At 30.5% G+C, this 13,673-nt stretch overlaps 1 protein-coding gene across 1 annotated transcript in view; it reads left to right on the top strand.

The window, feature by feature from the left end:
• Positions 1 to 13,673, top strand: part of LOC140048552 (beta-arrestin-1-like) — a 45,409-nt gene that overhangs the window by 15,574 nt on the left and 16,162 nt on the right. Inside the window, exons 3-4 of the mRNA XM_072093295.1 lie at positions 7,743 to 7,773; positions 12,766 to 12,826. Coding sequence (XP_071949396.1) covers positions 7,743 to 7,773; positions 12,766 to 12,826 — 92 coding nt within the window. The remainder of the gene's footprint in view (positions 1 to 7,742; positions 7,774 to 12,765; positions 12,827 to 13,673) is intronic.

Here is a 13,673-nt window from a genome sequence, read left to right on the forward strand (position 1 = left end):
GATCTGATAATTTATTCAAATTTCCAGAGGATATAACCTATAAAATGACATTAAAACTGGGAATTACAGAATCTATAATTAAAAATTAATTTTTTTTCTCTCAACACAACTAGAACTATATAAAACATTAAGAATTTTTCTGACCAATGAGTTTCAAATCAAATAATCAAAGAAAATAAAATGTTTCTACTAATATACCATGTTTTTTTTTTATAAAAATGCCTATGTTTCTCGCAACACTGCTTGTAGATTTTAAATTTACCCCAGTATTTTATTTTAGAAATCAATTATTAAACATTAGAACTACCTATTTGTATTAAATCAGCTAAAAAAATACACCACTTTGGGCGTTATGGTGAAGTAAAGTTTAGTTGCATTGAACAATTTAAAAAAAGTGAAAAACACCCCTTTTTAAATAAATGGTATCTCCCAAAGTATGAAATAAAAAAAAATAAAAAAATTTGAAACAGGTACACAATGCATTGTTATTATGCATACACTAATTATTTTTTTATAATTAAATGAACAAAACAAAAATATCGTTCATCAAAGTAGTACCAATATCCATTTTAAAAAACCTTAAAAAAGGACAAAATTTGTCAAAAACACAAATTTGGCCGTTGCCATGGAAATATACGTGTGAAAAAAAAAATACTTCATATTTGATTTCTCTCAACACATATATAGCCATGTGCAAAATTTGAAAGAAATCCATTTTTTTGAGTCTGCCACTCTTTTTGATATTTCTTTGATTCTTACAGACAATGGCTCTTAATGTGTTTATACAAAGCTATAAATAATATGCTTGAGTTCATTTCACTGTTTGTGAACAATGAGATAATGATTTATGTGTAGCCTCACCTAATTATTGTAATTTTATGCAGAGTCTGTGCATACACACATTACTGTATGCTAAGATGAATAAATAGATTACCATTTTACATATTTTTACATTATGATGTTTGTCAATAACACCACATTATTTAATAATAAAGTACTTCTAGGTTGGTACTCTTCTTTGCTTTGTACAGTATTTGTATAATGAAATAAATGTTTGTGGAATTTGAACTTGAATCTAGTAATTCAGAAAAAATGGATTAATTTAATAATTTTGCTTGTTTTTTAATATTACCATCTTATGATATTAATAACAATCATTAACTAAATATGTTATAAAATGTAAATTAATGTTATTTTTATGACTACATCGTCTTTATTAATTGATTTATAACGATAATCTTCTTATTAGTTGTCAGCAATCTTGGTGTGAAGTGCTTTGACGGGTCAAGTGCTTTCACTACTCTCTTAGAATTAGAATCAATATTACACAAATCAGAAGATATGAAATTTTGAACATTTTGATTACAATTTGTCAACTAGATTTGAACTTGTCATGACGGGTTAGGTGATCCGCGCTGGCAACATCTATAAGTCATGCTTAATTCTGACTTGGAAATGCTATTGTAAAGATCTCCACCTATAGATGCTCAGATGTACCGCGAAAACATAGATTGGCGAAGCGAGCTCACCCTCTAGGTATTGCCAATTAAGATTAAGATATGAGATAGAATATTCCTAAAGACCACGATAATTTGTTTTCCTTTTGATGATTAATATTGAACATTCAATTGAACTATAAAGCTAAAGTTTAAAAAGTAGTATTCGGCCAGCGACAAACCATGTCAGCCACCGTTTATATACTCACCAATCATAAGTTAAACATTCAATTAAAATATGGACCTAAAGTTTAAGATAAGTATCCCAAAAATAAAAAATACAGCCAGCAACAATCAATTCATAACAATGCAGAAAAAATAACCAAATTATTACATATTATTAAATTGGTTAAAGGAAATGGTCATTATTTTGCACTAAACTCTAAAGCTCTGTCTACACTATCAAACTAATTTGACAAAAAAGGTGTGATGTGCCTAAATATGGTAGTGATATTTCCAAAGATGGTAGTGATATGACATCATCATGTCCATAAATGGGCACATCACATTTGTTGTTACATAAGGTTGATAGTGCAGACAAGGCTTTAGAGAAGTACAGTACAGTATATATAGTATTTCTCCAGGCATTTTTAAATGTTACCATAAAATGTGATTTATTAAATATTATACTGTACTTGGATTATGGAATTCATTTTACGATGAGGATGTCTAACTTTAAAATAGCAAGTTGACATTTAGCCTAGACCTTATTTCCAATTCAACCAACCTGATTTTAACAGAGAGTTTAATCTTCAAGTCAACAGAACGTACCATTTACGATGAAGTCCTATATATTGAAATTAATTGACCTTATATTTCAACCAACATACTTTGGTTTAATCTTCTGTGGAATTACCGTTTATGAATACAGTTAGGACTCTTTAAACTGCTTTAAAAACAACTGTAATTACAGTACTATTTTTAAATTTTATTTTCAGCCTACTGTACTGTAAATAGAATATACCATTTCATTCTAGGTTACAATACATACTGTAGAAAACTTTTATACTGTAATTTGTTTTTGGTTCAATAACTGTTTCATGGGCATCATCAAAATTGTTTTTTTATGGAATTATTAAATTATTATTTATTGTCGGATAGGAGTGTTTAATGAATTTTTATATTACAAATTGTAGCACTGTTCTAGACCAATGTTTACCAATCTAGGTAAGCTGCAGTCATATACTACCAACACCACTTTTTGTTTATTTCATTTCATTTCAATCTTTTATTTCGGAATCTCTGGTCCATAGAAAGTAAAAATTACATATACTGTAAAGTAAATGAAATAGACTAATTACTACTACTCATCTCAGGATGGCATTCCACCTGGAGAGCATCTTCAATTGTAATTAATTGTAATTGTACCTGTAATATTCTTTATGTATTTTGATTTAGGACCTCAATTTGTATCTGAAAATTTATTTTCTATGATGGCTGCTATTCTACTAACAAGCTAATTTGTTAGAACACGGAGGTATACACCTTATGGTTAGAAGACCCAAATGATGCCACACACGAACAAGCTACAGTACGTCATAGGTTTACATGCTTTGCTATGTAGGCCGTCCCAAGTTTGTGTGAGGCAACTATCAAACTGACATCAACATAAACTTTAATCAACCTGTTTACTATGTAGGCCGACCCAAATCGGTGTGAGGCAACTCGCAAACTGACTAAATAAATTTGGATCAACCTGTGAATTCCAAATGAGCTGATAGAATTACAAATTAATTATTGTACCTGTTTATTCTTATTATTAAAGTACTACTCTCCTGTGAAATGGTCAAGCCTGACGGAAAACCCTTAAATATTTATTCTTTTTATTTAAAAAAAATGTTTCATAATAAGTAACTAATCGAATGTGTATGTTCTGTCCATGTGATAATTGTAAAAGGTGATCTTTGTATGTGAAGTATGTGATCATAAAAATGTCTCTATGATATTATTGATTTAACAAGACACTATTTACTTCTTTCTCATTGGTTGATTGTAATCCTTGCTTAGTATCAGTAAGGTTATTTAAAGTGTACTGAATAATAAACAAATAATTTTTTTGTTGTTTTCTTTGTACAGTAGTAGGAAATTATTTTGAGGTCTAAAAATTCTGGTTTTTGGAGTCTTTAGTTTTTCCCGTTTAAAGGAGTTCAGAATTTCGTACAATTTTATTATTTAGTTAAAAAACTTACTATAAAGTCGTACAGCAGGTAATTTGTCTTTCAATAAACAAATGCAATTATCGTTTACTATTCAATTAACAGGCTAATTAGTTTGTGAAAAATCACAATAGTAAAGAAGATAGCTCTTTAATGACTGGCAGCCAGTTTGAAGTTCTTAATTAGGATTAAAAAAATGGCTGTAAATCAAACTGATTTGTGGCCGAGGTTTTATTTGTGTGGATATGATGTGTAGGTTTCTATTTTCATACCATATTTGGTATTCGTCTACATTTACTATTACCGTATCCTCGGGTATAATCCCACTTCGGGTCAAATCCCATCCCTTACTTTATGTCTAATTTCCCAGGCATATCCCTGGGCATAGTATTGACTTTTCCTATGTATGTAGGCCTGTCTCTAGTTCACATGAGTTTTTACAAGAAATGCTTACCAACTTTTTGTTTTCTCAAAGTCAGCCCAATTCTCTGTTCTAGGTGGATGGGATTATACCAGAGGATATACAGTATAGTACTTTTATTTTATATCTTATTTAAATGTCAAAAGTTGGAGAGGCCTTTTTTACATTATAGAGCTTTTGAATTGCGACACATGAACAATCCCTTTGGTTGACATAGAATCCAGTCTTAAGGAATCGAGTGAGGAAGCAAGTCCAAATGCCCTCACATGTCTGTATGTACACAAGTTCCTAGGTTGCGACAAGTTGAAGTACCCTAATGTCACCACATATGGTTAATTGATTACATTTGATTACGTAAAGTAACTGCTAGATCCCAGACCATCACAATTCGAAAGGTCCTTGTATAAAGTGCCTCTCCAACTTCTGTAGTCCTTCCAAAATGTGTGTTGGGTTTGAAGTAAAATTCTTGATCTGATCTACTGTAGTACAGTACTATCATTGTGGTTGTGTGTTGACGTCAAACCTGTAGCCTTTATTAAACAAACAATGTTACTTCTGCTATATAGACATATTATATAAATTAAATAGATAGTGCTTTATTATTGGCCAAATTTTCCAGCGTTATTGACAACTCATGAAAGTAAATTAAAGAACCTACTAGGTCATTTGGAAAGATATTAATTCTAAATTAAGTAGTAAGGGACCGTATCAAACTTCCATTTAAAGGTATATAAAAAAGATACAGGTAGTTTCAGGTAGGTATGCCTCCCTAGTTTGTTAGTGAAGCATATTAGAATTATTATGGTTTTATGAACCGGTAGACAATGTGAAAAAAAAGTAACATTACAAAATCAAAAACAGTGTGTTTATCAAGTTTGTTTTATTTTTTTTATAACCTTAATAAGCAGGACATCATGGCGTTTTCTTTTATTGATTCATTTTTTAACATTCATGCAAGACTAAAATCCTGTAATTACAGAAACCACCAAATACTTCCCCCTCTTTATAAACCAGCTCGGTCTCTTAGGGCGCGTTTATACAACACGCTATTACAGGCATATTCTACACGCCTACGAGAAGTGTGTTGTATAACAACAAAGAGATTCCGTGTAATGAGATTTTAATTGCAAAAAAGGCTACTTGGCTGAATCCTAAAATTTTGTGGATTCCCGGTCACCGTTACCGTGTTGGAAGTGTCCTCAGGGTATATTTTGACCTCTTGTTAAAACAGGTCGTAATATCAATCATGTCATGCGACGTTGCTAACAAGATTGGGCCCATTTATTGCTGCTTCGTTGCCAGCAATCATCCTCCTACCACGTCTTACGCCTAGCCTAGTGGGGCCAACTCGTAGTGGTAGTAGGCCTCTATCATTTCCCACTCCAAACAGAATAAAAAATAACATCGCCAAAATGGCATCTTCTTCCATAGTGTATAGAGTGTATAGATGAAACAATGAAACCCTTAAAATAACTTTTATTAATTTAAATGAAACGAGAACAAAATAAATACAATGCAAACGTGAACGAAGACAATAATGAAAATGGTAAAAACCGCGCGAATACATCGGACATACAGCGAGGAGGCGACGATGATTGTTGACAACTCCGCCAATTCAAGCGATCAACGATTTGACCTTTTATCCTAGCATGCACTGCGTGTTTATGAAACTTCCGGTATAACACGGTATCGTGATTTCTAGTATAACAGCAAACGTTAAGGTGGGTTGACCTCGGTCCGAACAACACGCTAAAAATTAAAGCCGTGTTCAAATTTAGGGTGTTGTATAAACACGACCTTTGAGTCAATCAATTTCTCGAATTACCTCATTGTAAAACCAGCAGACTTAGGTCGTCACTAGTTCCCACCATGGTTGATATAATTAATAGGCACCATTAGCCTTCCTTTTTTCGTTTTTCAATGGGCCTTGTTTGGTTCCTTGTTGAAATCTGATACCCCAGTATTGTAAGATATTTAAGAAGTGCATGTTTTGATGTTTTTTATTCATGTCTGTTTTCCTAACTAATGCATGGTACGATATTCAATTTTAATATAGGATGGTTTTATTTTTTTATAGCTATTTTATCCTATTTTTATATATTTGTAATGCCATTCATTTCAGTCCTTGACTGTCGTTTTGTAATTGGATGTATTTTTATTATACCGAATAAATAAAAATAAATAAAAAATGTTTACACAGACTCACTTCCTCTAAAAACTCATTATCTCTTTAGATTATTACCTGTATAACTTCACATTCTATAAAAAGAAAAGTTTAACACTTTTAAAATCATAGTTTAGCAGTAATCAACATGGTTCCTCATCATGAACTTAACTGATGAACTATGACCTATGTATTATGTCGCCAGTTGATACAGACTCTGCCAAAATTGTGTTGAGGAGTCTGGTGAGGAATCACCATGCTTTAGCATGTTTAACTTTAATAACTTAGCACATTTTGTACTAATCTATGCTTTTGCACATTACCATAAATAAGTTGATTATGATCAATCAATTTAAACCTATGTATTGAGAATACAGAATATTTCTGTTTGTTTTTCAATGATTTTAAAGCTATTTATGCTACCGGGAGTAGTGTATACTTTTTTGCATACATATTTTGAATGATACAAACAACGATGATAGAAAGTGTGTGTTAAATCAAACTGATGTGATTTTTTCCTTTATGTATTGAATTGATTGTAATATGTACAAAAGAATATTGTTTGAAGGTTTTCATTGCGAAATCAGTAGATATAATGTTTGCAGTACACCACATATACTGTATATATAGTTGAGTTTCTCGTCGTTTCGATCAATACACTTTGATCATCCTCAGGAGTGAGAAAAGCGTTTTTTGATTATATTTCCTTTTATTTATTCTTTCTTTAATTACTATTGAAAAAATGATGTACTGTACTTTTTCTTTACAATTTTCCGCTAAAACCTGATTGAGTTTTCTGGTTTTTTAATAACATGTTTTGTAAAGCTCTGTTGTCATTAGTTTTGTGTCATATTCTTAATTTCAAATTGAGACGTCTTATTTCAATATCATCTTTTGTATCATATCCATGGATACGATATTACTTGTTTAATTTATTGCCTGTTTATTGGTAGATACTTAAAGATATAATTTACGATGACCTTCGACCTGACGCAGTCTCTTTATGATTGATGTAATTATATGAAGGAAGACATTGTATGCCAACTCATATATCAAAATTAAATTATTAATCATAATGTAACATAATATACCATGTCAGTAAATACTATAGTTATAACCATGACAAACAATTGACTAATTGACTATGACAGGATTCGAACATAACACTCTGTGGAATTGATAAAACACCAAGATTCAGTGCCACCATAAAGATATTATAGTGAACTACACTAAACTATATTATCTCTATAGTGACACTATCATTATTATGTTATTATTATTATTATTTATTCAGGCAAAAGATACATTTTACAAAATATAATACAAATCAACAAATTAAAAAAAACACAACACAAGGAGAAAATATAAAATCATAGTTACTAGCTGCCAGGAAAGCACAAAAGCAGCTAAGCTACTGTCACCCATTAGGTGTGTACTTCCAACCAGTTATTTTAAAATGATTTAAATGGGTTTTAATTTAAATTTGATGTTTTTTTTCTTGACAGAGTTTTCAAGAAGAGTAGTCCAAACGGAAAGGTATGTAAATAAAGTAATATCAGGAAAGATAATATTTCAGACATATACATGTATTAAATGTTAAAGGGCAATTTTTATTATCCCGGTTTAACCATCCTTTTCAACAACCTTTTTTTTTCCCAAACAATACACTATAGTACCTAGTAAGGTTTCGTTACAGCTTTTATTCAGCTGCCATTCGGGCACTGAATGCTTGTCACAGTATACCGTATGAGAGTGATGTGAAACTTTATAATTGTTTTTTTAGTTTTTCATTTATCTGCTTTTGTATATCTCAGAGCAAACAGAATTTCTATTTTATATGCAAATGACAATAAATGGAAGTAATTTTCCACTGATCGATGAATGAAATTTGTGGGGAAATTAACTGGTTGTATTATACTCGGGAACAAGTTCATGGAAATATAGTAATTCACTTGTCAGAATTCAGTCAAAGCTGTAGGATTTGTACATGTTTAGAATAAGATTTAAACAAGAAATATTTCTTACAAGAAACAGCCGCTCATCTCACGATACTACTTTCTACATGTATCCCAATATTTATCAGCAAATGCTTTCATAGTCTCTCTTTTGCCCAGTTCGAGTTTCCAAATACTCATTTTTTCAGCCGTAGTAAACTTTAAGCTACTGAATGGTAACTGTTTCCTAATGTTTCCGTTCTCTTGAATATAACTTCCTAAATGAGTGACGCGAATCTGGTTAAATGAATCTGAGTTAAAAGAGAAAAATTGAAATTCTTGAGCTTTATAATGCAACCTTATAATGATATATGTAGACACTATTCCATTAAAGATGTATTGTCCCCCAAAAACATGAAAAATAAAGATTAACAAAAGACTTTAAATAGGCAATTTTGCAGTATTAATGACGTTATAATTTACTTCCATAAACAAAAACGAAAACAAATTATGATTTCACTTTATATAAAGACAACAATTAAGTTAAGTTTAACCAAAAATTCATTGTCTGATAGACAATTTGACTTTTTTTTTTTTCCAAGTAACTATTACTGTAAATGTGACATTAAAATGGCATATTCAACAACAAAAATGTGAACAATTTTTTTTTTTAGGGGGACAATATATGTTTAAGCCACTGAGGTTTAATGAGATTAGGTTCCCAGGTCCTTTTACTCTCAATGTACCCACTGTTAAGGAGCATAGGTTACCACTAGTCTAGTTAGTTTTAGCACTCATCTTGTACCATGGGCTTAAATTAGATCTTCAAACTCATCAGGAGGAATAAGTGGTTAAGTGAGATTGTTAACACCTGTGAGAATCTAAATATACCACAGGTGAACTTTTTTTTTCTAAAATTATAATAATGAAGAAAATACAATAAGGTTTTATTATAATAAATAAATATGGATTTTTCAATACATTCTTATGTGTATAAATCTCATAAAGTTCCTTCCCTCTATTTTAGCAACAATATTTTTAGGTTTATATAGCTATACAGTATAGTACGGTAGCTATGTAGAACGAAGTGGCAATTTTTTGCCCCCAAAATCATGAAAAATAAAAATTAATACAATCAGACTTTTAATTCATTCATTTTCGTAGAAAAAAAACCCTAAAACAGAAAGACAAACAAAATCGGTTAAATTCAACCAATCTACAGTATTGACTTCCAGTCAATTTGACTATTTTTTGCTTTAAATCATAGTTTTTCATGCAAGTTATTTTTTTTTCAATCCAATTTTTGGTGAAAGTGAATAACTATTATGTGACTATTAAAATGGCATATTGAACAAAAAAATATTTTTTCATGGGAGGGTGGGGGGTAAATATTTCACTTCAATAGTGTTTACATTATAGACCTTTTTTCTCAAAGTGTGATAGGTAATATGGCCACTGAGCACTTGGGCTATAAATAAGCACATAAAAACCTTTAAAATAGTACTTTTATTATTAAGGGATATATTAACTATTTTATGTAAAATGCTTAATATCATGTGGAATATAAGTATGATGAAAATGTTTTTACTAAATGTGATTTGTGAATACGGTCACTGCATATTAAACCATCAAACTGTACACAATCCACTATATAAAGATACCAGTATAATTTTACTGTAACAGACACTTAAATTTGAGATGATAAATTTCCTGTCTGTAAAATGTTGTTAGTGCGTTTTCTTTGCAATAAAGGCAATTATTATTAGCAATAAATTCACGCAGCACACTCTGAAATCGTGTTTTAGGATTGAAGACTTTTCCACTCTTTATATTAATTTCCTAGATTTCTAACAACACACCTCCCGAACAGCTATCTGTTGATGAATGGCCTAATTTTCACTGTTTGTATTAACCTTTGGTTGATGTGACCTTAAAACAGCGTTCTGTTTCAGAGCTACACTACAAACAAGACGTAAAGATTCTAGTGACAAAATAAATTATATTTTATTACATTTGTTTACAATAATTCCCTAACAAATATACTTATTTTATCGTCATAACCTAATTATTTTATTTATAGAAATATTTCAATTCAAACAAAATAATAATATCCTGGATTTATAGCGCCTAATGTTGTGAAACCTCTAAGCGCTGTACATAAACTAATACGAAAAAAGGGAATTCCAACCATACCAAAAAAACAGAAATGAATTCTTTAAATCTATTAATACCATTTTTGGAACATTAAAATGTCAACTTGTGTTTAAGAAGGATTTGACTGCTAACGTCATCATATAAAAATAAAAGCTATTTTTAGGTTGTCATTATATAATTTCATTGCTATATTTAGCTTATTTCTATTATAAAGACATTTAGTATTTATTTTATACACAGTGCTCGCATAATATTTCATGTTAGGTTTGTTAAATCATTTCTATTGACAAGCAGCACCGTTGACAAGCTATATACCGTAATACATTTATTTTTGTAAATATTATTGTTGTAAACATATCAATCGCCAGAGTATACAGTGGCACAACACATTTGTTGTATCATGAAGGGTTCGAATCATTTGAGGCAACAAAATGGAAAAAAAAAACTTAGTGGGCGAATCCATGATTTCGGAAACGGAAAAGGTTACTAATAATAAATTTGAGAGGTGGGTGGGATTACAGTAGCCTCCAAAGGGTCTGCCCAAAAGCACCGTAATGGTAACCATTAAAAGCAAGACAGAATATGTTCTCTATAAGATGTAAAAATTGTTGGAACGCTTTGCCAAAAATGTGATTGAGTCTCAAAATTTAAAAACGAACTGGTCTAACCACCGGTTAAAATATAGCCCATTAAAGAAGAATATGTTCTGGCCACGAGGGGCACAGAAGCATTAATGTTTTAAGTCTCAAAATCCAGGTAGAAAGACACATTTTTATATATTTAAGTTAATGGAAGGCAGGGAAAATTTTCATTTAAAAATTTTGTTTAGCAATATTGCTAATCAAACTGATTTTTAAGTCGAGAAACATAGTTTTGTATTGTATTTTTTGCTACACAATTTTCAAAATGTGTAGCAATAAGGTTGTTTTGTATAGCTTTTTGCTACGCTACACTGGCGAAAATGTTCCCTGGAAGGTACTGTAACCTTTCATTTTTGATTGCATCAAATCTTATGACGATTACAGTAATATTTACCCATATTTACAGTACAGTATATTAGAAGCCAGATCATACTGTAGTTAAATTAAATGGCAAAAAAATGATTAAATTTGATAAAAATTAATAATTTCATATTGGTTGTCAAGGGATGTGTCCTTGCTTGATACAATAACAGCATGTAAAAAAACAGTATGCACTATTTACTAAACAAGGCCATATACATGACTGCAGTCTCGTGCTCAAGTTAGTGTTTACCGACTGACCAACCAACTGACATAGAGAGCTGTAGAGTCTCGTGGCTTCTTTCTCATGCATTATTATTATTAGGTCCGATAGAATTAAAACAGCGCTTAATCCATTAAAGCTTTTATGGACTATGTTATTAGCTATCTGTACAAGACACAATGACTAAATTCATATTGTGGCCTTGTGACTTTCCAATAATGAACATTTTAATACCAGTCCTGATGGCTTTAAATGAAAGAAAAAACATTGACTATATAAAATGCGGGACTTTTTTTGGCATCGGTATCCAACGATCAAATTACAATTAATAATTTAATACAAAATTCATAAATATTTATGTACTAGTTTTTGCGGACATTCTGATTATTAAACCTTAATGGAAATAATGACATAAAAGGATATTATTAGTACATAATTACAATAGTTAGTATTAGTAATTAATGGTAGTGTGTAGTACAGTTGCTGTATTGATCTGTCTTCATCATCAACCTTTTTATCTTTCTCCACTATCCAACTAGTTTGACAAAAAAAAGTGTGATGTGCCTAAATATGGCAGTGATGTACCCAAATATGGTATAAATGACATCATCATGTCCATATAATATGGGCACATCAATCACATAGTGTGGACAGAGCTTTATGCATGCTCTGCTCCTTATCTATATTGGTTTTCCTCCTGCCTGTTCACCTTTGATCCTCCTTCCTACTTTTCAACTCCCTGATCAACCTTCTGTTTAGCTCCATTTTCCCTCCTCTTTTTCCTCTTCACTTTTTATTTCTTCTTCTTCTTCTTTTTCTTTTCCCTCCTATTCCCTAATTCCTATTTTCTTTTCCATCTTCTTTTTTTTTTCCAAAATCCATTCACAAAATTCTTCCTCTTTCTTCACTTCCTGTTTCTCCTCCTTTTCTTAATCCTTTATTTCTCACCTTTTCTTATTCTCCCATTCCTTCTACTATTCATCTCCCTCATTTCTTCACTTTTCGTATTCCTCACAAATCTTTTTTTTCATTTCTATGTTGTAATTGCCTTTATAACCTTTATTAATTACCAAATAAAGACATTCAAAAATTCAAATTCAAAACTTAATACTTCATCTACTATTGTGACTGTACGGCGCTATTCTATACATGATTTTTTTCAGTATTTTCCCACATTTCTAAATATTGGTAATTGTATGGTTTGTGTGCTTTTTAGATTACAACTTACTTGGGTAAACGAGATTTTGTTGACCATCTAACGCACATCGATCCAGTTGGTAAGTACATCAGATTAACCAGTTTATATCCCCTAATCTTTACGATTACAAGTTAATTTATTCATTAGAAATTCATCATATAACCATCATATAATTAGCACAGATTTGAATGTTAATTACAGTACTTTTGATACAAATTCCATAATTTTAAAATATTTTAATGAGATTTTCTTTTTAATTAGTAGTAAAAATATTCACCCAAAATATGTAGTTGTAGTAGTAATTACTGCAATTATCATACCCAAGTCTGTAATGGCTAAGAAATAAAAGAAATTATTACAAATTACAAATTTTTTTTTTAATATTTAAATACGACTCGCAGTACCATGTAAATATGTTTCTTCTGAAATTGCCTATGAATATTTGCATTTTTTATGCAATCATCATAATTGATGATAAATATGAAAATTACATAATTTGACCTCATACTACTGTAAAACCCCATCTGGCAATGAAATTGTATCTTTATTGTGTCTTTTTAAATGCACTCTTGGCTTGCCATACTTGCCAGTTTTGCAAATTGGCTATTATAAGACCAAACAATTAAATTCTAAAACAATTGTGCTGTTTACAATTTTTATCTTTTTTCAGAGTATGTTATAATTTGATAATTTAGAATTTAATAGCTTTTCAAATACGCCCACTCACAATCTTAGAATTTATTGAAATAATTTTAACATATGTCTGAAATTTGTCAAAATCTTTTCACAACATGTATTGAATATTTTCAATAATTGTTACTTTCATCAGATGGTTTTTTAATGAATACAAATTATTTTTTTTGTAACTGACATTATTACAAAGTGCATTGTGAGCATGAGCATATGTCTGTTCAATTTTGATTGGC

This window comes from Antedon mediterranea, chromosome 5, assembly GCF_964355755.1.
Source record: "Antedon mediterranea chromosome 5, ecAntMedi1.1, whole genome shotgun sequence".
NCBI lineage: Eukaryota > Metazoa > Echinodermata > Crinoidea > Comatulida > Antedonidae > Antedon > Antedon mediterranea.